General features: G+C 39.7%; 1 protein-coding gene across 7 annotated transcripts; it reads left to right on the top strand.

The window, feature by feature from the left end:
- The first annotated feature begins 2,407 nt into the window (after positions 1-2,407).
- Positions 2,408-20,935, top strand: LOC127559759 (death-associated protein kinase 2-like). 7 transcript variants are annotated; one of them, XM_051993754.1, is made up of 12 exons: positions 2,411-2,502; positions 3,082-3,225; positions 5,423-5,644; positions 6,111-6,249; positions 16,955-17,084; positions 17,761-17,809; positions 18,258-18,284; positions 18,699-18,851; positions 19,432-19,477; positions 19,660-19,749; positions 20,293-20,376; positions 20,649-20,935. In XM_051993754.1, the coding sequence occupies exons 2-12, from the start codon at positions 3,164-3,166 to the stop codon at positions 20,727-20,729; spliced, it is 1,083 nt and encodes a 360-aa protein (XP_051849714.1). In that variant the 5' UTR covers positions 2,411-2,502; positions 3,082-3,163; the 3' UTR covers positions 20,730-20,935. The 7 variants fall into 7 exon arrangements, with proteins under 7 accessions (XP_051849717.1, XP_051849720.1, XP_051849714.1 ...); XM_051993756.1 differs by lacking the exon at positions 2,411-2,502 and adding an exon at positions 2,592-2,648; XM_051993758.1 differs by lacking the exon at positions 2,411-2,502 and adding an exon at positions 3,970-4,001 and having other exon boundaries at positions 2,750-3,225.
- Positions 20,936-25,066: the final 4,131 nt, after the last annotated feature.

Genomic DNA, 25,066 nt, shown 5'->3' with positions numbered 1-25,066 from the left:
TATGTTGTGGTCCATACTCAGTTCCCACCATCCTCTCTGGGTGTAGATGGCTCTCTTCACAAGATCATTGGAACTAGCCTCAATCATCTCATTGTTGAAGAGAGCCACGTCCATTAGAATTAATCATCGTATAGTCTTGTTGCCATGTACAATGATCTCCTGGTGCTGCTCATTTCATTTAGCATCATGCAAGTCTCTCCAAGCCTCTCTGTATTCATCCTGCTGGTCATTTCTTACATAATAATAATATTCCATAACATTCATATACCATAATTTATTCAGCCATTCTCTAACTGATGGGCATCCACTCAATTTCCAGTTTCTTCCCACTACAAGAAGGGCTGCCACAAACATTTTTGCACATGTGTGTCCCTTTCCCTCCTTTAAGATCTCTTTGGGATATAATCCCAGTAGAAACACTCCTGGATCAAAGGACATGCACAATTTGATAGCCTTTTGGTCATAGTTTCAAATTGCTCTCCAGAATGGTTGGATCAGTTCACAACTCCAACAATGTCCCAGCGTTTCCCACATCCCCTCCAACATTCATCATTTCTTTTCTGTCATCTTAGCCAATATAAGAGGTTTGTACGCACTATCTTAATAGGGAACTGTTTTCCCTGCCATTATTCCCCAAAGTCCTTATGGCCTTGTCTCCCAGTTACTTTCCCTGCTTAAGGACTATCCAGCCTTTCCATCTACCATTAACTAAACAGAATATGAACATACCTTTTTGTGTTGTTTCCCCTAATTAAAATATGAGCTCTTTGAGCATAGGAATTGAGATTTTCTATTTGTATCCCCAGTGATGGCACAGTTTTGCATACATAGTAATTGCTAATAAATTTTAGAGCAAACTCCTCTTTTTAAAGAGTCCTTCAAAGTCTGGAACCAGAAAAATTAGAACTTCAGGCAAATTTCTAGTGCATGCCTGGCTAAGGTCCAGACTGAATCCAAAAGGACCAGGGTGGAGAACATCAGAACTGGCCCAGATGTGGGATAGCTTCTGCATGTGGATTTCCCCCTGCCATGTTGTGACGGAACTATAGACACTGTTTTATATGTAAGTTTGGTCCAATTCCTAGGAATTCACACTTTTAGTCAAAACTCTCAATCACTGCCAATACCAGCCTCCATCATCGCTGGGATATTAGAACATAGAGCTAGGTGTCCTAGTGGCTAGTGCCACAGAAATCCTGAGTTCAAACCTGACCTCTGATAATGGTTAGCTGTGTAACCTTGGTCAAGTCACTCTTTTTGCTTCAGTTTCTCATCTGAAAAATGGGAATAATAGGATTGTAGTTATGAGGATAAAAATAAGGCAGTATTTGTAAAGTACTTTGCAAATCTTAAAAGTACTATATAAATGCTGGCCACCGTTATCACATTAAGCTGCCTGTCCTGCATCCACTAGTGTTTTAATAATTTTTAAAAATGGATTTTTAACACTTTAATAAATAAAAACCCATTTTCCTCTCCCTCTTGCTTTTCTTCATTGAGAAAAGAAACTCTTGTATCAAACATTGGTCAAGCAAAACAAGTTCTCAAGTTGGCCACGTCCAAAAAGTGTTCTTGTATTTTTTTTAAATGCGCAAACCATGATTTTATTGGTTTATAGACTTACTTTCCCCGAATCCAGCATGAGAATTTCCCTCTGACAAAGCAAAGCAGACGGGCCCTGCTCAAGCACCGGATTCAGTAACGTCCCCCAGGTGTGCAGTTCTTCTCACTCCCTTTCGGTAACCTTCACCCTACAGCCTTTTTCGGGGGCGACTTTTCGTTGGTACGGGTTAGTCCCCACAGAGAAAACTCCCCGTCTCCCCTCCCCCTAGTGCAGAACTCCCACTCCCACGCAGAAGGCCAGAGAATTGCTTGGGTGGGAGAAGGAGAGTGCCTCGAATAGAATCCGAGCCCTCGGGTCTCAGGGTTCTGACGTGAATCCCAGACTGGCCCGCTCTTTATCCATTCCACCCCCACACGCGTCCCCCATCTGGAGGAGAGCATCCTTTAGGAAATGCAGGCTGGATTCAGTAGTCAGTGTCGGGCCCCAAAGGGGTGGGGGCTTGAGATTTAATAGACTAAGCCGGCTTTCGTTGGGGGAAATCAAGGGAGGAGACGCTCAGGGGAGAGGCGAAGGAACTCCTCGGAAGCTCGAGCCGCGGCGTCCAACCTCTAGCCCCGCCCCTTTCCTACCTGGCTCCTCCCTCGATGAACGCCTTAGAAACTTCGCTTCTCGCTTTTGATTGGCTTATTTTTCCCAATCCCCGTTTATGTAACACTCGGGGACTCTGCTCCTCATCCTAATTGGCTTTCAGTTCTCCGTCCCGTCTGGACGCCGAGGTTGGCAGGCCCGCCCCCTCCGCGGGCCCGGTTCCTCCCATCCCAGCCTGTGCTCTGGGCACGCGCGGGCCGTTGGAGGGGGCGGGGCCGTTAGGCCTATGTGCAAACCGGCGGCTGCTAAGTTGGAGGCGGAGTCGGACCTGAGGCTGGGCCAGGAGTCCAGTGAGGGGGCGGGGTCTCTATGGAAGGGGGGGCTGAGCAGGGGGCACAATGAAATGAGGGGGGAGGGGCTGAGGGGAAGATGGGCTGGGGAGGATTGAAAGGCCAAAGTGGGCCGAGGGAGCGTCTGGGGGAGCCGTCGGAGCGCAGTAAGGAAAGGGGGCTGAGAAGCAGCTATGTGGGGGAGGGGCAGCTGAGGAAGGGGCTCTGTGTGTGTGGGGGGGGGGGGTGTAAGGAGAGCCTCGTATTATTTTAGATTTAGAACAGACAGGACTGTTCGAGGTCAGATAGGGGAGAACGGGTCCAAGAGAATGACCGGAACCTTTTTGCCGGCTTGTGTGGGCAGGACTGGCCAGTCTGAGGCCTTGGCCCACTGGAGGGCCTCTAGGGGTTGGCTATCAGGGTCCCGATGCCTTCTGGTCAGGTGCTTGCCAGTCCCCAGGATCTGAAATGAATCATTGCTGACAACCCGTCAGTGTGCCAGTTGTTTGCCTGTATCTGTTTGTGGTGTTTGTTTTCACTTGCCCGTTAGTGTTTGGGAGATAGTTGGGACTGTGGGCAAGCTGTGCCCTTTCTCCCCAGGCTGAGCTGGGTAGTGCGAAGGATGCTGGAGTATCCGTGACAGAAGCAGACAGTGTGCTTGTGGACTGGAACGCCCCGTACCATGTCCCTGGTCCCACCAGGCAATGTGGAGGAGCTGTATGAGCTGCAGGATAAGCTGGGCAGGTGAAATGGGCTTTGAGGCTGGTGCCCTGTCCCTGGGCCAACATGGGAAAGAGGATGTCTGGCTTCCTGGCTGGAAGCCCAACTTTGGGTTTTAGCCTAGGTGGCCCTTACCTTGCTGTTGTCAAAGTGCCACAAAGCACTCCCCTCCCCTCCGTTCTGCTCAGAGAGCTGCTCCTGGGCCCTGCAAATATGCCCCTGCTCATTTTAAACTTTGTGTTATGCTGTCTTTCCCATCTGGAGGGAATGGATGAATACCCTCCCCTAGCACTAACCTCCTCTATTTATCTAGGCATTAATTTGTTTTTTTATTTTATTTTTATTTATTTTTTTAAATAACTTTTTATTGATAGAACGCATGCCAGGGTAATTTTTTACAGCATTATCCCTTGCATTCACTTCTGTTCCGATTTTTCCCCTCCCTCCCTCCACCCCTTCCCCCAGATGGCAAGAGTCCTTTACATGTTGAATGGGTTGCAGTATATCCTAGATACAATATATGTGTGCAGAACCGAACAGTTTTCTTGTTGCACAGGGAGAATTGAATTCAGAAGGTATAAATAACCCGGGAAGAAAAACAAAAATTCTAGGCATTAATTTGAACCAGTTCATCCTACAACTCTTTATTTCCTTATTACCTTATCCTGAAATTAACTTCACTTATTTGCTTTCCTAGAAAGCAAATGCTCACTTGGTACTTATCACATTTATTGCCTTATATTAGTTATATTTTTTGTTTATAAAAAGGTTTCTCAAGAAGTGGACCTTATAAAAGTCAGGTAATTGTTACAAATATTTCAATAGATAATTTTATAGATTCAGACACTTATTATAATATGGAATGATAATTCCCCAGAATACTGGAAGTATCCCGAGGACAGGATTCTGTTTTACATGTCTTTAAATCCCTCCTATACTCTAGCAGTCTATGCTAGACTCTAGCGTAGGACTATATACAATTAACTATTGATTGAATTATGAGTGATTGTTGAAGGATGAAGATTAGACTTGAGAATTTTTCCACTGATGGGAGCTCCTGGTCCTCTGAGTCCTCTACACAGGGTAATCAGTAGACACAAAATAAATACCTGTTAGTTGATTGGTATGGTTCTATTGAGACCAGATCCCTGATTTTCTCTTTCCATTATTCCCAACAAGGATACTCAGATATTGAAATCTTCTCCTCCTCCCCAAATGCTTTGGAGCGATTAGTTAGACTAGGCACCCAAATTCCAGATTGTTGTACCTGCTTAGCTTACATTTGGTGGATACACCTTTAGGATGTTGCATGTTGCCACATTGCCCTTTGGGCTTTAATATTTATGTATTCCATAAGTAAGCCCGTGAAACTTCACACACACACATATTATAATAATAATGCTTAACATTTATTGAATTGATTTCTGAGTGCATATACTCTATGGATGCTGTTTATATTATTATAGCACATCAAAACTGAAACTGAAAGACCCAAATGGCTTTTCCAAGGTCACACATCTAGTTAGTGGCAAAACAGCCTATATAAGTCTGACTTCTTGATTGACTACTAGCTCACTGTCAAGTGCATAAAAAGTGATCTCTGCCCTCAAGGAACCTACAAGCTTATAGGTGTTATGAGATGGGCACACATAACTATAATACAAGGCAGTATAGAGGTGCCTTGCTGTTTGTCCTTTATTCTTCAAGAAGACCATGATATCATGAAGGTGATACCTCATTTTCCGGCCTCACTTTTCCCTCCAGAGCCATCTGGGTCCAGTGGCCAGATATAGATCAGGAGGACTGGAATGGCCTTGGATGCAGTGGAAGCCCTTGGCCTTTTTAAGCTAAAGTCTTCAATTGGTTTAACTGAGACTGCACTCATTGAGGCAAAGAATCTCCTCTTTCATCTAATTGAAAATCTAATCTAAAAAAAGTCTTGTGAGTGTTACAACAAAATTCTAAAGGAATCAAGTGGAAGGAGGGCAATTTTCTTGCCAGGAAAAGCAGGGAAGTCTAAGTGAAGAAGGTGACATGTAAGTTGGACCTTGAAGGATGGCTAGCATTTTTTTTTTTCCTTTATAATTGTAGAGGGGAAGTAAGGGCATCCCAGGTAGATGGAACTGCATGAGCAAGGCAAGAATCTTGCCCGAGGTCCATTTGAGAAACACTGATTAGAGCACTCTGGTACTTCTTGCCCCACACTCTCTTACCCCTTCAGTGGGCACTTTGCCACAGTTTGGAGATGCCGGGAACGGTCCTCAGGGATATCTTATGCGGCCAAATTCATCAGGATGCGTCGGAGGAAAGGCAGCAGAATAGGGATAGAACGTAAGGTGGTAAATCGAGAGGTGGAAATCCTGCAGCAGCTGCAACACCGTCACATCATGCAGCTGCATGACGTCTTCATCTGCCAGGTCCAGATGGTGCTGGTGTTGGAGCTGTGAGTGTCCTGGGATGGGAAGCGTGCTTCTCCAAAGGGGGAGGGAAGCCTGAAGGGTCTTAAAGGGATTCAGGGATCTTAAGGTCCAAGAAGATAGGATCCTTGAGAAGTCTATGAAGAAGCTCTTGGGGATCTGAGAAGGAATTGGAATCCTGGGAGATTCTGAAGGGAGAACCAAGTTTTGTGGGTATAGGAGAGAATGAGGGAGATCTTGAGGGAGGTTCTAGTGATTTAAAGAAGGGAGGGAGGGAATCCATGAATACTCTAAGGAAGAATAAAGGATCTTTGAAGTCAAAATTTAAAGAACTTGTGTGGATCTTAAAGAAAAATTAGACATAACTAGGTCTTAGAATTTGGAATCCTGGCTAAAGGGTTCCTTGTCAAAGGAAATTTGTAGAATACTGGGGGCATTAGAAGGTCTTGTAAAGTCTAGTTTGCCCCCTACCTATGTTCTTTCTTCCTGCAGGATCCAGGGAGGGGAGTTTTTTGACTTTGTGGCTGAAAAGGAGTCAATGTCAGAGCCTGAAGCCTCAGACTTTCTGTTACAACTCCTGGATGGATTGGTTTATATGCATTCCTTGAACATCGCGCACTTTGACCTCAAGGTAGTGACCTCTTTTGATCACATTAGTACTACAGGTGTCTGGATTAGAGGTCCTTTTCTCCGAGCTAAGAAATCCATTCAACATTCATTCATTTATGTCACTTCCCTATTCAAAAAAATTCAGTGGCTTCCTACTGGACTCATAGGATCATAAAATTAGAATTGGCAGGGACTTTAGAGGTTATATATTATATATAGCATTAGATACAAATTCCTCTGATTAACACTGAAGATCCTCCACAATCTCCTCATCACTTTTTCCAAGTACTATTTTACATAATTCTCTTTCACATACTCTTAAATTGTGGTCAAACTGATCTACTATTGATTTCTTGATATAAATTCCTTAGTCTTGTTCTTCCATCTCCTGCTTTTGTTGTTTATTAGTGAGAAGATAATACAATTGAAAGGAACTTTCTCTTCATCTCTTCCTGTTAGTTTTCTTTCAAGGTTTAGCTCATGTGCCACGTTTACTGTATCTTCCCCTATCCTTCCAGTATAAAGTAATGTCTTTTCTCCAATTTTTCTGAGATCATTTTGTCAATTTATATTTTGCTCTATAATACTTTCTCTCGTATTATATTTATTGGTTTATATATTGGTGTACATGAGTCTCCCATCCCAATTTGAAGGAAGGAACTGTTACTTTTCATTTTTGTATCTTCTCACTTAGTATAATACTTTGCACATAGTTGAAGGTGCTTAAAAAGCAAATGTCCAATTGAATTGGATTCAACAAAATTTGCTGTGTTCAAGGGAAAATGATAGATACCATGCTGTTCAAAATATAATCCTTACTTATCCTGAATTGTTTTATAATTTAGTTGGATTAGAATAGGAATTCTTAACCTTATTTATGTCATAGTCTCTATTTCAGTCTGGTTAAACCTATGCCCCCCATCCCAAAATGTAGTTGTTATTTTTTAACATTTGAAGGAAATGCTAAATTTCAATTTGGAGACTATTAGAAATAGAAATAGAATTTCTTTCCCATCCAAATTCACAGACTTCTTGAAGTCTGTCCACAGGCCCCAGCTTAAGAACTTCTGGACTAATCTCTAAGATTCTTGACAATTTAACATTCTATTACATTGCCTCACATATATTAGGTGCTTTTCAGTTGTTAACATGAGTTATGATTATGATCTAGGCAATATAGCCATAAACATTGCTATGTATGTTAAGTATAATAACTCAACTTTTAAGGTGAGTTTTACAGAAACACAAAAGTAGGAAATCTTACTTTGCTGAAGGCGAAGAGCATTGAACTCAATGTAAATTGCTAATAGACAGATTGAGGCTTAATAAAAGGACAAATTTCCTAAGAACTCTAGCTCTTTAAATGGGAAATGAGCTACCTTGGGAGGTTTCTTCTCACTCAAGGTCTTTAAAAGCAAGATGGATAATCACATATTGGGAATGTTCATAGAAGTGACTCCTGTTTGGATATAGTTTGGATTGTAAACCTTCTGAGGTTCTCTTCTGTTCTGAGGTTTTCTTATTCCATCTTGACAAATGGAATAAGGATTATAAGGAAGGGCACTCCAGGTAGAGGAAAGCAACATGAGCAAAGATATAGGAATGGGAAATCTAGGGACTTTAGAAAAGCAAGGAGATTTTTCTATATTTTAGGTACTACATGAAATGGTATCTAAAATGAGATTTCTAGATTATGCTTTAAAATATACTCTTAGTATGAAGTGATATACATTTAATGAATGTGGGTAAATATATATATGTGTATATATATATATACATATATATATACACATATTATCCAGAATCTTTCAAATATGATTAGGAAGGCTTTTAAACTGAAAAGGGTGAGAGAAAATTGGCTGCAATATAAAGCAGTTATTACAGAGAATAAATAGGACCTGCAACATAAAAGATAATCAGACAAACACTATTAAGTGCTTACATTTTAATACAGAGTTCCCGTAATTCAAAGGAGACAAATATAAGAAAGGTTCTACCAGTAAAATCCATGGCATCAGAAATTTAAGCACAATATGTAAAGTATGGGCAAACAAGAGAAGCTAAAAATACTAATGTGAGGAAGACTATTTGCTCTCTTAAGAAATATCACTGAGACATGTTGGGATGTGATTTGTGGATATTCAAGGGAATATATTTCCCAACTGCTTCAGTCAATCTATGAGTTCAGTAATATGGGTACTTCTTGCAGTGTGCAGATTGTACAACATCCATACCTTATCTCATGTGACTAGTCCATTCTGTTTCATAAATAGGAGGTCTGCTCAAAATTTTCCCCCTGAGGCAATTGGGGTTAAGTGACTTGCTCAGGGTCACACAGCTAGGAAGTATTAAGTGTCTGAGGTCAAATTTGAACTCAGGTCCTCCTGACTTCAGGGTTGGTGCTCTATCCACTGTGTCACCTAGTTACCCATCTGCTCCAAATATTGAAGATTTTCTAGCTCTTTCAATATTATGAGTACCAGTGTAGCACTTAAGATATCTATCTTTTTAAAGTTTTATTGATACTTTGTGTTTTTAAAAATCAATGTCATTTTCAGACATAAGTATTCCTGAACACTCAGCAAATGTTCTGTTGTAACAGAGAAAAGGAACTGAACAAAATGAATGATATATAGTAATTATGAATGACAGTGTATCATTTTGCACCCGTCGTCCTCTTGACCTCTGTAATGAAATGGGGGAGGCACTTTCTTCATCTCTTTTTCCAGAGCCAAGATTAATCATAGTTAAAAAGAGTTCAGTTTCAAACTATTCATCTATTACTTTTTGCTACTGATGTATGACTAGCCCACCTGTTTTTGAACATATATCTCCTAAATGATGTATTTTATGACACTTTTTTTCATGAAAATAATCATTGGTATAATGCTGCAATCTGATGGCTCAATCATTGAGCATCATTTGAAGAATATTGATATTTAAAAATGGATTTTAATTTCAGGGAGTAACTTGGGATCATGGAAATGTTGCATAGTTTTCCCAAAACAATCTAGCCCATAATCTTCCTCCAGTAAGCTTTGGTCTCATGAGGCTCACGGTTTGTTTGCAGTGTTTATCTAAGATATATGTACTGATGAATCAAATCAATAAGGTCTGTTCAAATCCCTATTTCATCCACTTGGCTTTTCCTATGTGGATTGTTAGTTTAAACTTATGAGTGGTTGTAGATCTCATTTAGAAAGCTCTATGGTATTCCAGGGCTGGATAAAATCAACACAATAATATGAATGGGTTGGACTAGATGACCTCTAATGTCCCTATCAGTTCTAAAACTATGATCCTGTAATCCACCAACAGGAGCATCTGGAGAACAATCTATAGGGAATACCTTTTCCATTTGGATTCTGCACTAGACCTATCTTCCATGACAGTCGCAAACACCTTTGGTGAGCATATGTCTCCCTTTTTTATGTCTTGCTTGATATTGATAATCAGTATCATCAAACAAAATTCTCTATTGTTGCACCAATCAAGGAATCAATATGTTGTAGGAATGGAGCCTTTAAGGCTGCATTTTGATCTACTGAGTCAAATGCTTTTATTTAAAATAGTCAACAAACAATAAGCACAGTGGGATCTTGTTTTTTTATACACTTTTTAGTCAGTTGCATGATTTTGAAGATGTGCCTTGTAGTAAAGTGTTGTTTGCAGTAATCAACCTGCTCTCTTCTCATTTATTTTCTTCAAAGAAACATTTGATACATATGTAGATCATTCTAAAATTTTATAAAGATGAGAAACTGGGCATTTAAGTTAAAAGTTATTGCTGTCCTCTTAATCATCATTTTTGGGTTAGTAATACTGTATGTGATTCCCCCCCCCCCAATTCTGTAATATCTTCCTTTCTTAACAATATATATGAGTAGCTTGAGGATTGATACCGCAATGCTCTCAAGACTTGGTCTCCTACAGTACAAATTTCCTCTATTTATACTTTCTGCCTTGTCTTTGTCCTAGTTTAGTATTCATATTTCCTCTACCTTTTTTTGGGGGGGGTACACCATAGACTGAAATAGTAGAATCTAAATAGATGATCATGGAATAGCTCATAGAGAGGAAGACTTGCTTTCAAATCCCACTTATTTACATATAATGATTGTGTGAATGTGGTATGTCCACTTAACCTCTTAGTACCTCTTAAGGTGTAGTTTTAAGGAAGTAGTATGGTGCAGTGGAATAAACATCGATCTTTGAGGCAGATAACCTGGGTTCAAATCCTGACCCTGATTGTAAGGTATTGTGTCCCTGTGTCTCAACTTCCTGATTTGTAAAATGAGGCAGTTAAATTAGATGTTACTGAAGTCTCTTCTACCTATATACCCATGATGTCACTGTCATTGATGAAGAAAATTGTTAGTTACAGAAATTCTGATAGATTTGATCTAGTTTTCATCTGTTATCTTTTCATTTTCATTTTTAAAAACATATTTGATCGGATATAGTCTTGCTTAATTAGAAAAGCATACCATATTCATTCATTCATTCATTCAGTAAACATTTAAGGTCCTATAAGAAGCAAGCATTGTGCTAAGCACTGGATAAGAGTGTGTGAGTGAAGGACAGAGTGGCATTATATAAGAGGAAGATATGTGACGACTGCACTAGCTCCCAGGACACCTCAGAATCAGCCGGAGTCAGGATAAGCAAAAGTCCTCAGTCTTTATTCTTGGTCCTTAGATGCAGGATGGAACAGAATGGAAACAAAATCTCTGCGACGGCCTTCTCCCTTGTCTACCGCCCAAGTGTGACTCTGGCTAGTCTTACCCCACCCCCTAGTCCCTCCTACAGTCCTATGTATACGCCAATCATTGAGCCAACACAGGATAGTGGAAAAGACCATTTTCCAAGCATACACCCATAGAGTATTTATTGTCCAATCGGTAGTTACCCTCAAGTACTCAGCAGTCCTGACCCTCAGTGCATCGACTCAATAGGTTCAGCCCTCTACAAAAATATACTCAGGAGATAAAATCATAGACGAGCATGGGCACACATGTTGGAGAATATCTGGGTAAAGACAAAGAGAGGGAGGAACAGAAATGATAGTCTTGCTGATATTTCATATACCACATATCTAGAAGGAAGAAATAGGTGAGGAATTTAGGACCCACCCTTAAGCATGACATAGACTTCATCTATGTTCCAAAAATAGAACAGCTGATGCATTCTTGGTTTGTTTTTATGTTAATTTCAAACTCCTAAAAAGTAGAGAAAGCAATATAGGGAGCTCATAGTTGCTACCTGGTTCTGACCAACAAGGAAGAATTCATTACTGAAATAAAAATTATGAGGTCTTGGGAAATGTATCTTGGAATTTATGATAGGGAAGAAGAAGAAAGCTGCGCACAGCCTAATATTGTACCCTAGATTTGAGATGAACATTTTAAAGCTTCAGAGAAAGGATTGGTAGGGATTATAAGTTAAAATTCTACTGGCGAAGTAAGCCCAAGAAAGATAAAATGCTTTAAGGAATGAAATTCTTAAGATAGAAACTGTTCTGATTAGGGAAAAAAGAGGAATTGAATAAAAAGACGAATTTGGTTACAGATAAAACTCATAAACCAACTTAGATTTTTTAAAAAATGTAGATAGATAGATAGAAAGATAGTAACAGAGTAGAAAGAAGCAGTGCAGCTCAGTTCTCTTTCTACTACCTGCCCCAATCTCTCCCAGCACATGACTTGGTTCCATTGCTCAGAGTTGGATCCCTAGAGAAGGCGGGACATTGGATTTAGCCAGTAGGCTAAACAGAAGAGCTTTAGTACAATTCCAAAGAAAGAAGCCTTAGTATGGATTATTAGGAAGAACAGGGCCTCAATATTGGTCAAGGAGTGACCTTGGATTCTGGGATAAAGCAAAAAGCTTCAACTCAGTTTTATCCCTGAGGAGGGGAGATATCATAAACCAGAATGAGTAAACAAAGACAAAAGAGCTATTATGGTGCTAGAAATAACCAAAACACAAATCCAGAAGAAAATAATTTCAAAATACCTACAAGCAAACCTTAAAGGGAAATGCCCAGTTTGCCCACAAGATTGGTTCGAAATAAATTGAAAGTGATAGAGAAAAAAATTAGAAAAGAAATAACTATGGTAAAGAGAGTTGTAAAGAGAATTAATAACTAAAATACAAATTTTAGTAAATTCTCCAGAAGTTACAATAGGCCAAATAGAATGATGACTTTAGGAAACAAGAAATATTAAAGTGAAAAGATTGAAAAAAAAGAAGAAAATATAAGGTGTCGCATAGCAAAAAACAACAGACCTGGAAAACAGATTGAGGAGAAGTAACTTAAGAATTACTGGACTATGGGGCAATTAAGTGGTTCAATGGATATAACAGTGGCCCTGGAATCAAGAGGATCTGAATTCAAACTTGGTCTCAGACATCAGTTCTGTGATCCTAGGCAAGGCTACTGTGTATGTATGTATGTGTGTGTGTGTGTGTGTGTGTGTGTGTGTGTGTGTGAGAGAGAGAGAGAGAGAGAGAGAGAGAGAGAAGAAAGAAAGAGAGAGAGAATATGAGAATATCATTGGGTTACTTGAAAGTCCAGCATCAAAAAAAAAGAGATTAAAGAAATCATGAAATAAAATTGTTTAGAGATATTCAAACAAGAAGGGAAGGTGAAGACAGAATAATCCATAAATTACTTCATGAAAGAAATCCCAAAATGAAAACTTCCAGAAATATCATTGCTAAAATGCTAAGCATGCAAATTTTAAAAATGCTGGCAGCAACCAGAAAGAATTAAATTACCAAGGAACTTTGGTCAGGATCACACAAGATTTAACAGCTACCATTATAAAGGAGTGGGGAGTGTGATATTTCAAAAGGCAAAAGAATCTACAGCTAAGAATAACCTACTCAGCAAAACAACTTAATTCTACAAAGGAAAAAAATTGCCTACAATGAAATATAGGAATTCCAAGAAATCCTAGGAAAAGACTAGGTGGAATAGAAACTTTAAAACAAGAACGTGGGAGTCAAGAGAAATTTTAAGAAGGCAAATAAAAGGGATCAGAAAGAACTTTATAAAGACAAACCTTTTACATTCTAATGGGGACAAGGAATTTTAGGAGAATTCTTTCAGAACCCTAATGTCATCAAGGGTCATAGAGAGTGTCAAATGACATGATTGGTCTTGTCATGTTTTGATGATTTGAAAGAAGAAAGAGAGGAAGGAAAAGGATACATGAACTTAATTTACATAGAGAATGCAAGTAGATGTCTATATAAAAAGTGAAGAATGAAGTTGGAAGTAGGTAATGCTTGAATCTCTTTTTCATCTGAACTAGCCAAAAGAGAGCAGAACACACATAAAATTTGCTGTTGAAATGCATTCAATTCAACAGAGAAACAAGAGAAAAGAGGAAGAGGAGAAAAGGGAATATAAGAAGGATGATAGCTGCAGGGAGGGATTAACCATAAGCAAAACAAATCCTAAACTTGGAAAGGGGATGAGGGATCATGAGCAGTTAGAAAGGAATAAAGAGGAAGTGGGGAATAACAAGAGAAAAAAATAAGAAAATAGTATGGAGAGAAATAAACAACAATCATAACTGAGTGAATGGAATGAATTCACCCATAAAATGGATTAGAAAGAAGACTTCAATATGTTGGTTACAAGCTACCCACTTGAAACATAAAGAGTTAAAAATAAGTAATTGGGGCAAAAATATATTATGCCTCAGCTGAACTATAAAAAGCAAGGATAACAATCATGATTTCAGTCAGTGCCCCAACAAAAAGTGAGATAAACATGGAAATTATTTTTGCTTAACGGTATCAAAATTTTCATTATGTAACATAGCAAATGGCATACCATCTTAATACTTAAAGGAAAAGCTAAATTAGAAGAAATAGATAGTAAAAGCTATGATGATGGTGAACCTTGGTATACTCTTCATAGAGTTAAGATAATTCTGACAAAAATAAATGAAAAAGAAGTTAATAGAATTTTTTAAAAGTTGGTTATGATATATGTCATGATTATTGAATGGAAATAGAAAGGAATATATATATCTTCAGTTGTTTATGACATTTCTACAAAAATTGGCCATTAGGGCATACATAATAGCATCACAAATACAGAGAAACAATATTAAACATAACCATTAGTGACCATAACATAATAAAAATTATTTTATATAAAGATTCATTGAAGAAAATTAAAATCAATGAGAGACTAAATAATCACTTTAAAGAAATGGTGCACTAAAAAACAAATGGTAGAAATGAAAAATTTCATTAAATCTAATGACTCCATAGTCAACATTTTTGAGATACAGCCAAAGCAGTCAGTAGGGGAAATTTTACAATTCTAAATATTTTCAACAATAAAAAAATAAATAAATCAATGAATTGATCATGCAATTAAAAAATTTTTAAAATCTAGCAAACCGATAAATTAACCCCATCTGATTGAATTCCAAAATAGACATAGAAAAAAAAATTAACAAAATTGAAAGAAAAAAATTTAATAAAAGTAGGAGTTTTTTTTTTAAAAAAGGTAGATAAGCCATTAACTAACTTGATTTTAAAAGAAGACCAAATTATTCAAGCATCAAAAATTAAAAGATGAATTCCCAACCAATTAAGTGAAAAAAATTTTTTTAGAAACTTTAAATTATATGCCAATAAAACTGACAATCTTAACTAAAATGGATTAATTCAACATTTATAAAAATATAAAGTACCCAGATTAATTAACAACAGGAAATAGAGCGCATAAATAACTGAATCTTAGGGGAAAAAATGAAAAAACATAAATGAATTCCCAAAAGGGGGGAAAAACTACCCTAGAACCCTGATGAATTTATGAGTGAATTCTAGCAAGCATTCAAGAAATAACAAGTCCAGTATTACAAGAACTGTTTGAAAAAAAGAGAACGAAAGAAAAAATAAGATGGGATCCTATAAAATTCATTCTATGACACAAATACATCTATTTCTAAATTAGGGGAAATCAACACAAAGATGATTATAGATGAATATCTATTGAACATTGATGTAAAACTTTTAAATAAAATATTAACCAAGAGCCTACTATGTTATATCACAAGCATAATACAAACACCAACAAAATTTGTCAATAGAAATTTTTTTGGCAAAATGCAACACATTTCTGTTAAACATTAGAAACCAAAAGAATAATTGGATCTTTTCTTAACTATTTATACATATATAAATGTTATACACACACACACACATATATACACACATTCCCAAGTACATCCTAGGAGGAGTCTTTCCTGACCAAAGTGTAAAATTCCTAGGAATTTAATTTTATTAGGGGTGATGATCTAGCAACACTAAATTCCTTCCCCTGAATACTTGTTGCCTCTTGATATGTTTCTTTGTTCTGACATTGATGTCAGAACTCACTGTAAGAAGGTATGAAATTATCTTAAATTTGAGTTGTTCATTGTAACACTATATTGACTGAATGGCTAGTTTATACAAATCTTGGATTTATACTCTTGGATTTAAATTTTAAAAGGGGGAGGCTGCAAGGTCAAAGAAATGCAAAGAGACTGAACAGAGAGGAGATATGAATCAAATTCTGATGTTCCCAGAGAAAATCCTACATAGGGAAAAAGCCAGAGAGATTTTTAAGAGACGGCAGATCCATGAACTCAGAATTTTGATAATTATAAGCTACATTATGATTTAATTGGTTTCAGTTTTTAAAAATGCTTGTTATATTCCATTTTTAGCATATTCTAACATTTTTCTTAAAGCATGATATACAGGTATAATGCTTTTGAGTATCTCTCAAACATTTAGTTTCATTTCTTAATCATGTTTTCTGACATTTTTTCCTTGCTTTCACATGGAAGTCACTATGTATCAAGATATAAGTTGATTTGATTTGGGAGATCTTTTATAGTACTTAATAGAAATTCTATACTCCTTCATCCTTTGTAAGATGCCTTGTTGCAAAATGCAACTTTGTCTATATAAGAGTTTGGAGGTTTTGCTTTTTGTTGTTTTTATTCATTTTGAACATTACAAGATGAGATGACCAAGCATTCTATGACATATTTCTTATTGCCTCCAGAAGCATAGCCAAATCCAGTTTGGGATTCACTCACTTGGGTTCTCTGGGCCAAGATCACTCTTTAAATCCCAAATTCACTTTTAGTGAATTATGAATCCTTTTTGACATTAGGCTGGGCTTAAGTCACTCCATCTCTATTCATTATCATATAACCCCTTAGTGAACTAGATATTTAACTTTCCTTCCCATTAAAATAAAATCCAAGTATATAAAGACAGCTCCTACACTACAAAACTGGTATATTTCAATTGATATAGAGATCACTCCCAAAGTTCACAAGATACCTCGCTCCTTACATAGAATGGATATAGGGGACAGGTTTTGCTGACACTAGAATGTCAAAGATGGTGAAATAAGGGCAAAGAACAGGAGCCTGGGAACTCAGGGTTTAGATGGTGGTTGTGGGAAAAAAGATATATACAAGCAAATATACGTGCATGATTATTATTATTGGAGACACCATAGATTTGGGAGCTGGTCGGGTACCAGAACTGGGACATAAGAAGTGATATAGTATTAGAATATTGCTTGCACTTCTCCCATCCCTTATGGCTATAGCAGGTACTGCAAACCTGGGTTGAATAAATTTGAATTGATGATGTAAGAACTGAGAGCTGGCCAAGAATTTCTTTTTCCCTCTCCCTAGCCTGAGAACATCATGCTACAGCAGAAAGATGTTATTAAACCTAAGATCAAGATAATTGGCTTCGGAATGGCCCAGAAAATTGAGAAAAACATGTGCCTCGTCAGTCGGTGTGGGCTTCCTGAGTATGTTGGTAGGTAGAGAGATTGGGCTCTAGGATCTCGGATTCTCCATCTTTGCTCTTCCTTCAAATTCCCAGAGCCTATTTGTCTGTAACTTACTAAGTTTGGAATAGTTGACCTTCCTGAGGTCATCTCAGCCATAACCTTGCCTTTCATCAAGGTGTCTTGTCCCTTAATCCAGTGTCTTATTACAATAGTTTTGGGTTGGGTTTTTTTGTTTGTTTTTTTAAGGAAAAGTTCACCTTCCTTAGTCTTTAGCCTTTTAAGTCTTTTACTTTACTAGGAACTCATATCCACTGAGAGATGAATGCCAATGAGGCTTTTTCCTCTTATCAGCTTTCTTATTCCATCATTCATGTCTTAACCAGCTATCTAGCTACAATCCTTCCTTGCTGCAGTTTCAGCCCTTCTCCATCTGTCCTCAGTGAGATATTTTACTCCATTTCCTTAAAGAATCATTCTCACCTTCTCACCCTATTGATCCTTTATGGCCCCCTTTCCCTTCCCTCCTCAGCCCCAGCTCCTTCCTCCTTCCCACAAATCTTCCTCTGCATAGGAATTCCAGTCTGGCACCTGCCAGGGCTTCCTAGCCCAGGTACTCAGGAGCCGAGCTGCAGGGCGGAGTGGGGACCAGGAGTGGAGGACACCACCCTGGGCTCCCTCAGGATGAGCGTTTTCCCCTTTCAGCTCCGGAAGTGATCAAGTTGGAACCTCTCACTGTTGTTGCTGACATGTGGTGAGGGCTGCGGGATAGGAAGAAAGGGTTGAGGAGGGAGCTGGGGAGGATGACGGGAGGACCCTGGGGTTTCTACCACTTGGAAGACTTCTATCTTTTTGGTCATGTGTTTTTTCTGTACCTTTCCTTCAGTATTTTTTTTCCTCCCTCTTTTTTTCTTAGATCTGATTCTTTGTCACTCCCTCCTCTTCCTGTTTTTCTCCTCCCAGTTTTTCCTCTTTTCTCTTCCAACTCTGGTTTTATTTCCTTTTCTCCCTTTTCTCCCTTCTTTCCCCTTCCTTTCCCTAATCTCCTCCTTTACCTTATGTTCTACCATTTCCATGTTTCTTTGCTCTATTTTTCTAGCCTCTTCATGTTGTGTCTTTCTCCCCATTATTTGGAATTGAGATCTGTGACTTGAGGTTCTAAAGTAGTCACCTCTCTGATCCAGCCCCTCCTTTTATTCTAGGAGTGTTGGTGTCATTACCTATATCCTGTGAGTACTTCCTCCCCAGTATCCCACCACCATCCCATACACCAGAGCATCACCTTTCCTCCAACCACTTCTCTCATGGTGGGAGAACAAAGGGGAACATCCTTCCAGCAGTTCAGCATGGGCAAGAGGATTCCCTGGAGGGAGGCTGGGATGGCACTGGAGGGAAGATGTATTATTAGACTAAGAATGGGTAAAGGGAGAGGTAATGGGAGATGGTTCTTAAGTGTCTCCATAGCAATACTACAAGCCTGAGGTGAAGTAGTTGGGACCTAGCTTGACTAAATAGCTTTTGAGCCCCTTCCAATTCTGAGACTCTGTGAATTGGACCAAGCTTTCTGGGTTCCTGGGGGAAGGTTTGATGATTTCCTTTCTTCTGATGTACCTACTTTGAATGCCCACTCTGTGGATCCACAGGCTCAGCGGAGTATCCCCTTTCCAGGACAAAATGGAAAATGATACTGTCACTAATATTATCAAAGGCACTTTTGACTATGAGGACACCTACTTCAATTCCACATCAGCCATAGCCAAGGACTTCATCAGCCAGATGCTGGTTATTAACCCCAAGTATCTAATGAGCATCCACCCTTGAACATTGTCCTTCACCCCTCCATTCTCTCTTCCAACTGTATGTCTCAATCCTTCTGCCCTAATCTCAACCACTGCCTTATTTCCTTTACGGGTTCCCGCCTGCCAAGGCTGAATGATCTAGAAAGTCTCTAGACAAAAGGATACCATGGAAAGAATACTGGATTTGGAATCAGGATCTGGGTTCAAATCCTAACTTTATCACTTAGAAATAATTACTTGGATGACTTTGAGCAAGTCATTTAATCTTTTAGTTTTTTCACTGGAAAATGAGGAAATTGGATTAGATGATGTCTAAGGTCTGTTCCCACTCTAAAATTTAATTTCATAGTCCTTTCATGGAGGGGAGGAAGTAAGGCTGGGTGGAGAGAAATTAAGCCTATCCCTTCAGGAAGTGACTAACCTTCGTGAGAATAGACTTGGAGATGAGATTAGGCAGAGAGGAAAATGAAGATGGGGATAGGGAAGGAGCAGTTTGGCTTGATGAGAATGGGAAGTGCCAAGAAATAATGGGGACAGGGATCTTGGGCTGTGCCAACCCTTTCTTTCTGCTTGACAGGGAGCGAATGACATCATCTCAAGCTCTTCTCCACCCATGGATTAAGGTATTAGGCATGAGAATGTGGGTTTATTTCCTACCCTGAAAACCCCGGGCCTGGAAGCATGCAGGGTGAAATGCATGGTTCCCTGATGGCTTGGTGGGTGAGGGAGGGGGCTGAGCAGGCCAGCCTGGGCTGCCGGGGGTCAGGAGGACAACTAAGTGAGTCGGCATCTGTTGTGTCCTTAGCCTCTGACCATAAAACAGGAGAGGAATCGAGAGTCTGCCTCGATCAACATAACTAACTTCCGCAAGTTCAATTCTCAGCGTAAGTGGAAGGTGAGCCACACAGATGCCTGTTTCCCTTTGTTAACTTAGCCTTGGGTTCTTTGGGATTTCAGCTCAGCCCCCGGGTTCATAAAAGCCCCAGAGTCTCCCAGTTGGAAGGATCATACATAGGACCATGGGAAGTAGAGCTAGGAGGACTTTAGATCATCCAGTCCAACCCTTTCATTTTTACAGAGGACCAGGAAATTAAGCCCAAAGTCTCACAGTCGGCAGCCAAGCCCCTCTGAGCCAGGTCCTCTAAATCCGGCGCCTTTTTCCCTTAACCAGCCACCTCTGTCAGGGGGCCTCAAAGGCGGGCATGGGAGTGAGGCTAATCTGTCACTTTAAGGTTTACCAAACACTTCTCCTGTGGCAAGCACCAGCCACACCTTACAGACCAGACTGAGGTGCAGAGATTGTGACTGGCCTATGACCACACAGTTTAGTGTTGGGTCTGAGCTCTGAGCCTGGGCTTCCTGACTCTTTGTACACCACATGAGAGTAGGAGAGTGGAGCTGATAGAGACCCTTTCCTCCCTCTTTTCACCCATTCTAGCTCTCCTGCCACATGATCACTCCCTGTAGTCACTTCTGTGGAATGAATATGCTCTTCTACCAAGCCAAGGAGGATGAGGATCTGGTGAGACCCTCCTCCCACCCCAACCTCTCTACATGTTTCCTTATCAACTCCCTTTAGTCTTCTTGTTTTCTCTGAGCTGCCCCCAGCCCGCCTGCATCTCCACAGCTATGCACACTTGCACCATATGGACATGGCCCCAGCTGAATCCCATACTTGAGTGGCCCAGCATGGCAGGGATAGGGTCCTCCTGAGCATCCCTGGGACCTGAGCACTAGAGAGGGAGCTTTGACATGACCCCACAGTCAGGTCACCCTTTGCCTCTCTTCATCCAGAGAGCCTGTGAGAGCGACCAAGAGGATTCCACAATGCCCTCTGCCTCCCTCCTCCGCCGAAGACACAGCAGCTACTCCTGAGCCTGGAAAGCGGGGATAGGTGGAGGAGCTGGCTCACACGCTCTTTGCCTGGTTGGAGGGAGCAAAGGGCTGTGCCAGGGGTAATGGGAGGGAGTATGCTGTGACTCTATGCTACTATACCTCATTCCCCTGATCTTCCATGCTCCACCCCTACTCTCCAGCTTCAGTTTTTTTCACTCAACATGAAGCTGATATTCTCCCAGTGACTCTGTATTCTCTCTGAATCTTGGGGTAAGGGTGGGGAGAGGTGGGAAGGAAGTTGAAGGAAGGGGCTTTCTTTTTCTTCCCTGAGGTGGCTGTACCTGGTTCAGTTAGGTAGGGAAGCAGCTTGTGGTTTGGATCTGGAGTTAAAGGACCTAGGTTTGAATCCTAAGTTCATGGGATGTGAATGTTTAGCAAATGAGGCCTGGGGAAAATCAACGAACCTCTGGTCCTCAATGTCCCCACCTAAAACAGAAAGGAATTAGATTAAATGACCTCTGTGATCCCTTGTAGCTCTAAATCTTTCATCCTGACTCTTCCAGGCCAAACTACTTTATAAAGTATTTTCATATCCATAGTTTCATTTAAGATTCTCAGCCTTGTGAAGTAGGCAGGATAGGAATCACCCCCATTTTACAGATAGGAGAACTATGGCTTAAAAGAGCAGAAATGACCCACGACCACACAGCTAGTAGACAGCAGAGATATAACTAAAAATGTAGGCTTTCCAATGATCAGTGCAGAAAACACTTAACTATCTCCACCCTGACCCATCGCCCTCCCTGTGAGGAGTTTGTATGAGCAAGTGTGTCTGTGTAGAATGTGAGTGATTACTTTGTGTCAAGGATAGCCTTGAGTATTCTCAGGTTTCATTTTGTGTTGTGTTTTATAATAACAACTGGAAGATATGGGGAAAGGAATTAATTTACTTTATGAACCACCGAGAATCAAGTAAGGTCTGGTCAACTAGAATTATATTAAGCAGCTTCTATGGGCCAGGTACTTTGTGAGCCCCAATTTCCTCATTTGTGAAATGAGAAATGATAGCCAGCAAGCCTCTTTTATCTTTAAAATTGAATTTAGCTCTCATTCAGTTCTAAAACCTATGATTCTATAATCCCTAAATTGCTTCTAGCTCACCCATTTATGTCCTTCCCAAAGGTTACTGGAGCTGTAATTTCCAGCCTGGCCATTAAGGGTCACTGTTGCTTCAGCAATTGGAGGCAGCAGGTGGTGCAGGATTCGTACATAGCTTTAAGGCCTAATACAATCCTACAAATAAGCTTACTAAATACTTATTAAAAATCTGCTATGTGCCAGGCACTGTGCTAAACCTTGGGGCAAACAAAGACAAAATGGAAAATAATCCCTGCCCTAATAAAGCTTATTCTCCACAGTGTGTCAGCACAGGACCTGGTGCATAAGCGTTTAATAGCTGATGGTTAGTAGAATCAATGTAATATTGTATGCATAAACAAAAGATATGTGATATCCTCTGGAGAAACTCCAGTACTGACAAAGATTGCAGCAGTCTATAACCTAGTAGTAGTGAAGTCCTATGTAACTGCTTGAAGCGCTTAGAAGTTCCAGTGTCACCTAGCTAATGCCCAAGGCAAGGGCAAGGGAGGTTTTCCTGAGTACAACCCCGCACATTTCCTGCTATGCCATGTTGTCGCTACACTTTTTTAGACAGATAAATACAAGTTAATCAGGAGACTTTCCCCTTGGGAGGTAACACTCACATTGAATCTTGAAGGAAGTTAAGAATTCTAACTGGTAACCAAGTGTCGTAGTGGCTAGAGCATCAGGTCTGGAGTCAGGAAAACCTAAGTTCAAATCTGACCTCAGGCACTTACTTGGCTACCTGACTCTGGGCAAGTCACTTGCCTCATTTGCCTGCACAAATCACTTGAACCCCATTTGACTCAGTTTTCACATCTTAAAATGAGCTGGAGAAGGAAATGACAAACCTCTCTAGTATCTTTGCCAAGAAAAACCCAAATGGGGTCACGAAGAGATGGCCGTAACTGAAAAATTACAAAGGATTTTAAGAAGCAAAAGAGGAAGAGAAAATAAATGTATTATTCCAGGCTTAAGGGGTATTTTGCACAAAGGCAAAGAGACAGGAAATAAGTTCAGGAAAGTGTGAACCTTGGCTGAAATGAAGAGTACATGAAAGAGTAATATTAAATCTGGAAAAAGTAGGCTAGAACCAAAAATGCAAAACTGAGAATTTGGGTATTTTATGTTAAAAGCAATTGAGAGCCACTGAGATACTTGAGTAGTGGTGGAATATTGCTTAGGCTTTAGGAAGATTATTTTGGAAGCTATATAGAGAATAGATTGGAAAACTGAGAAATGGGAGACCAGAAGGCTATTACAATAGCGAAGGGTGTTAAGGCTTGAATTATGATAGTGTGTATAATATGTGTGTCAAGAAAAGTATTATTAAAAATCTGCTATGTGCCAGGCACTGTACTAAACTTTGGGGCAACACAAAGACAAAATGGAAAAATTATGATAGTGTGGATAATATGTGTGTCAAGAAAAGGAATGTATGAGATGATATGAAACTTGGTAAATGATTGGATATGAGATAAGTGAGAAAACCAAAAATGACTTCAAGGTTGTTAACCTGGTTGACTAGAAGGATGGTAGTACCCTAGATAGAAATAGGAAAATTTGGAGAAAGGACAGATTAGAGAGGGCAATGAAGGAATAACTAACTGAAGAAAAGCATTAAGCACCTACTATGTGCTAATCACTATAGTAGATGCTAGTGATATATAAACAAAAATCAGTACTTCCCCTAAAGTAGCTTATATTTTAAGGGAGAGACAGCATGTGATAGAGGAGCTTTTGTTTGGGGGAATACAGGAATATGGGGTGTTAAGCCATCAGCTAGTTCATTTTCATGCCTTTATTCATTGGGTCATATATAGGATGGGATGGTAATTTGTGGCAGAAGGGTAGATGTCAATATATCAAGATGTCCTGGGTATGTGGTTTTGAAGCATGCCCTGGGGCCAGCTACATGTAGCTCTTTGGGAGAATTTCCACTCATTAGACAAACCCAACTCCAAGGACCACACCAAGTATTTTAGTCCATCCTGGAAGGAAGATAGTCTCTGGTCCAGATGGATCTATTCCAGATGAAGAGTAAGGACCATGGCAGGGCAGAGGGCAAGATAATGAGTCCTGTTTGGGATATGTGGTATTTTAAAGATACTTTTGAAACATCCAGATGAAGATGTTCAACAGGAAGTTTGTGATGCAGGACTGCAGCTCAGGAGAGAGATGAGAACTGGGTATGTAGATTTGGGAGTCATTTGCCTAGAAATTATAGTTGAATCAATAAGAGTTGATGAGATCACCAATAAAGGATATAGAAAAAGAGGATTATAGTCCCTTCTAAATTATGGGGATGGGGGGAGGTTAGGAGCACAGTATCCCCTTAATCTGGAAAATCTGCTTAAAATTTTTTAGCTCTCCTTGTACCAGAGAAGTCTGAATTTTTTCATTTTCTTTTATGGGGTGTTTACAATATTAAAATATATGTTATTATATAATACTATACATATATTTTATGCATTTAAGGGTCTCTAAACTTTTTCTGTGTTGTCTGTTGGCCTCCTTTGTGTGCCTGAAGCTTCTGCAAAACTTCCCAAAAATTTCTATTTAATTTCTCGTACCAACCTGCATTATATCAAAACCACAATGAGGAAAACCACAATATGGAAGGGATAACGGTACATTGAAGCTATGAATAGTTCTCCCAAATAACTTTTGGAGATAGCTATTTGGAGTTAGGAGTATGCAGGCTTTTGACATGAACACAGAATGATTTTACACCTTATCTTTAGTGTATATTGAATCCAGGCCATTTCCTGTGGATTCCCCCTTAGGGACTCTCCAATACTTGGAGATTTATCCAGGGATGCTAAATAGCTGGTAGGGGAGGAAGGGAGAAATGGGGCACGGTAGAATTGAGAGGTTAGCTTTCTACCCATGGTGCTAAACGAAGTTTTAAGAAAGCTTTTTACACATATTCAATCCCTTCCTTTCCACACTATAACAGAGAATGTGACTCCCCTCTTTGAGGGCACCCCTATCCATTTGGGGCATATTGTCTTTTTGTGACTTCTTTTCCCCTTCTAATATAATCTGGTTATATTGAACTTGATCTCACCTAAAGACACTGGGGGAGGATAGTAACTGATTTCATCCAAGCCTTGCAGCCCATAAGGAGGCCCAGCATGGTCCTTAGACCAAGCCTCTTGTACTAAACTCAAATAATACACATCTCCATAGCAGTTTTAAAGTTTATGAATAATTTTCCTTTCAATGATTCTGAA

This window comes from Antechinus flavipes, chromosome 4 (assembly GCF_016432865.1).
Source record: "Antechinus flavipes isolate AdamAnt ecotype Samford, QLD, Australia chromosome 4, AdamAnt_v2, whole genome shotgun sequence".
NCBI lineage: Eukaryota > Metazoa > Chordata > Mammalia > Dasyuromorphia > Dasyuridae > Antechinus > Antechinus flavipes.
Note: the sequence above shows the minus strand (reverse complement) of the source record. Positions and strands in the feature narration are given on the sequence as shown.

Excerpts from the sequence above, each read along its gene's own strand:
- LOC127559759 (XM_051993754.1), top strand. The coding sequence starts at position 3,164 with ATGTCCCTGGTCCCACCAGGCAATGTGGAGGAGCTGTATGAGCTGCAG. Across the intron at positions 18,852-19,431 it reads ATGCTGGTTATTAACCCCAA|GGAGCGAATGACATCATCTC; the intron begins GTATCTAATGAG and ends TCTGCTTGACAG. Across the intron at positions 19,478-19,659 it reads TTCTCCACCCATGGATTAAG|CCTCTGACCATAAAACAGGA; the intron begins GTATTAGGCATG and ends TTGTGTCCTTAG.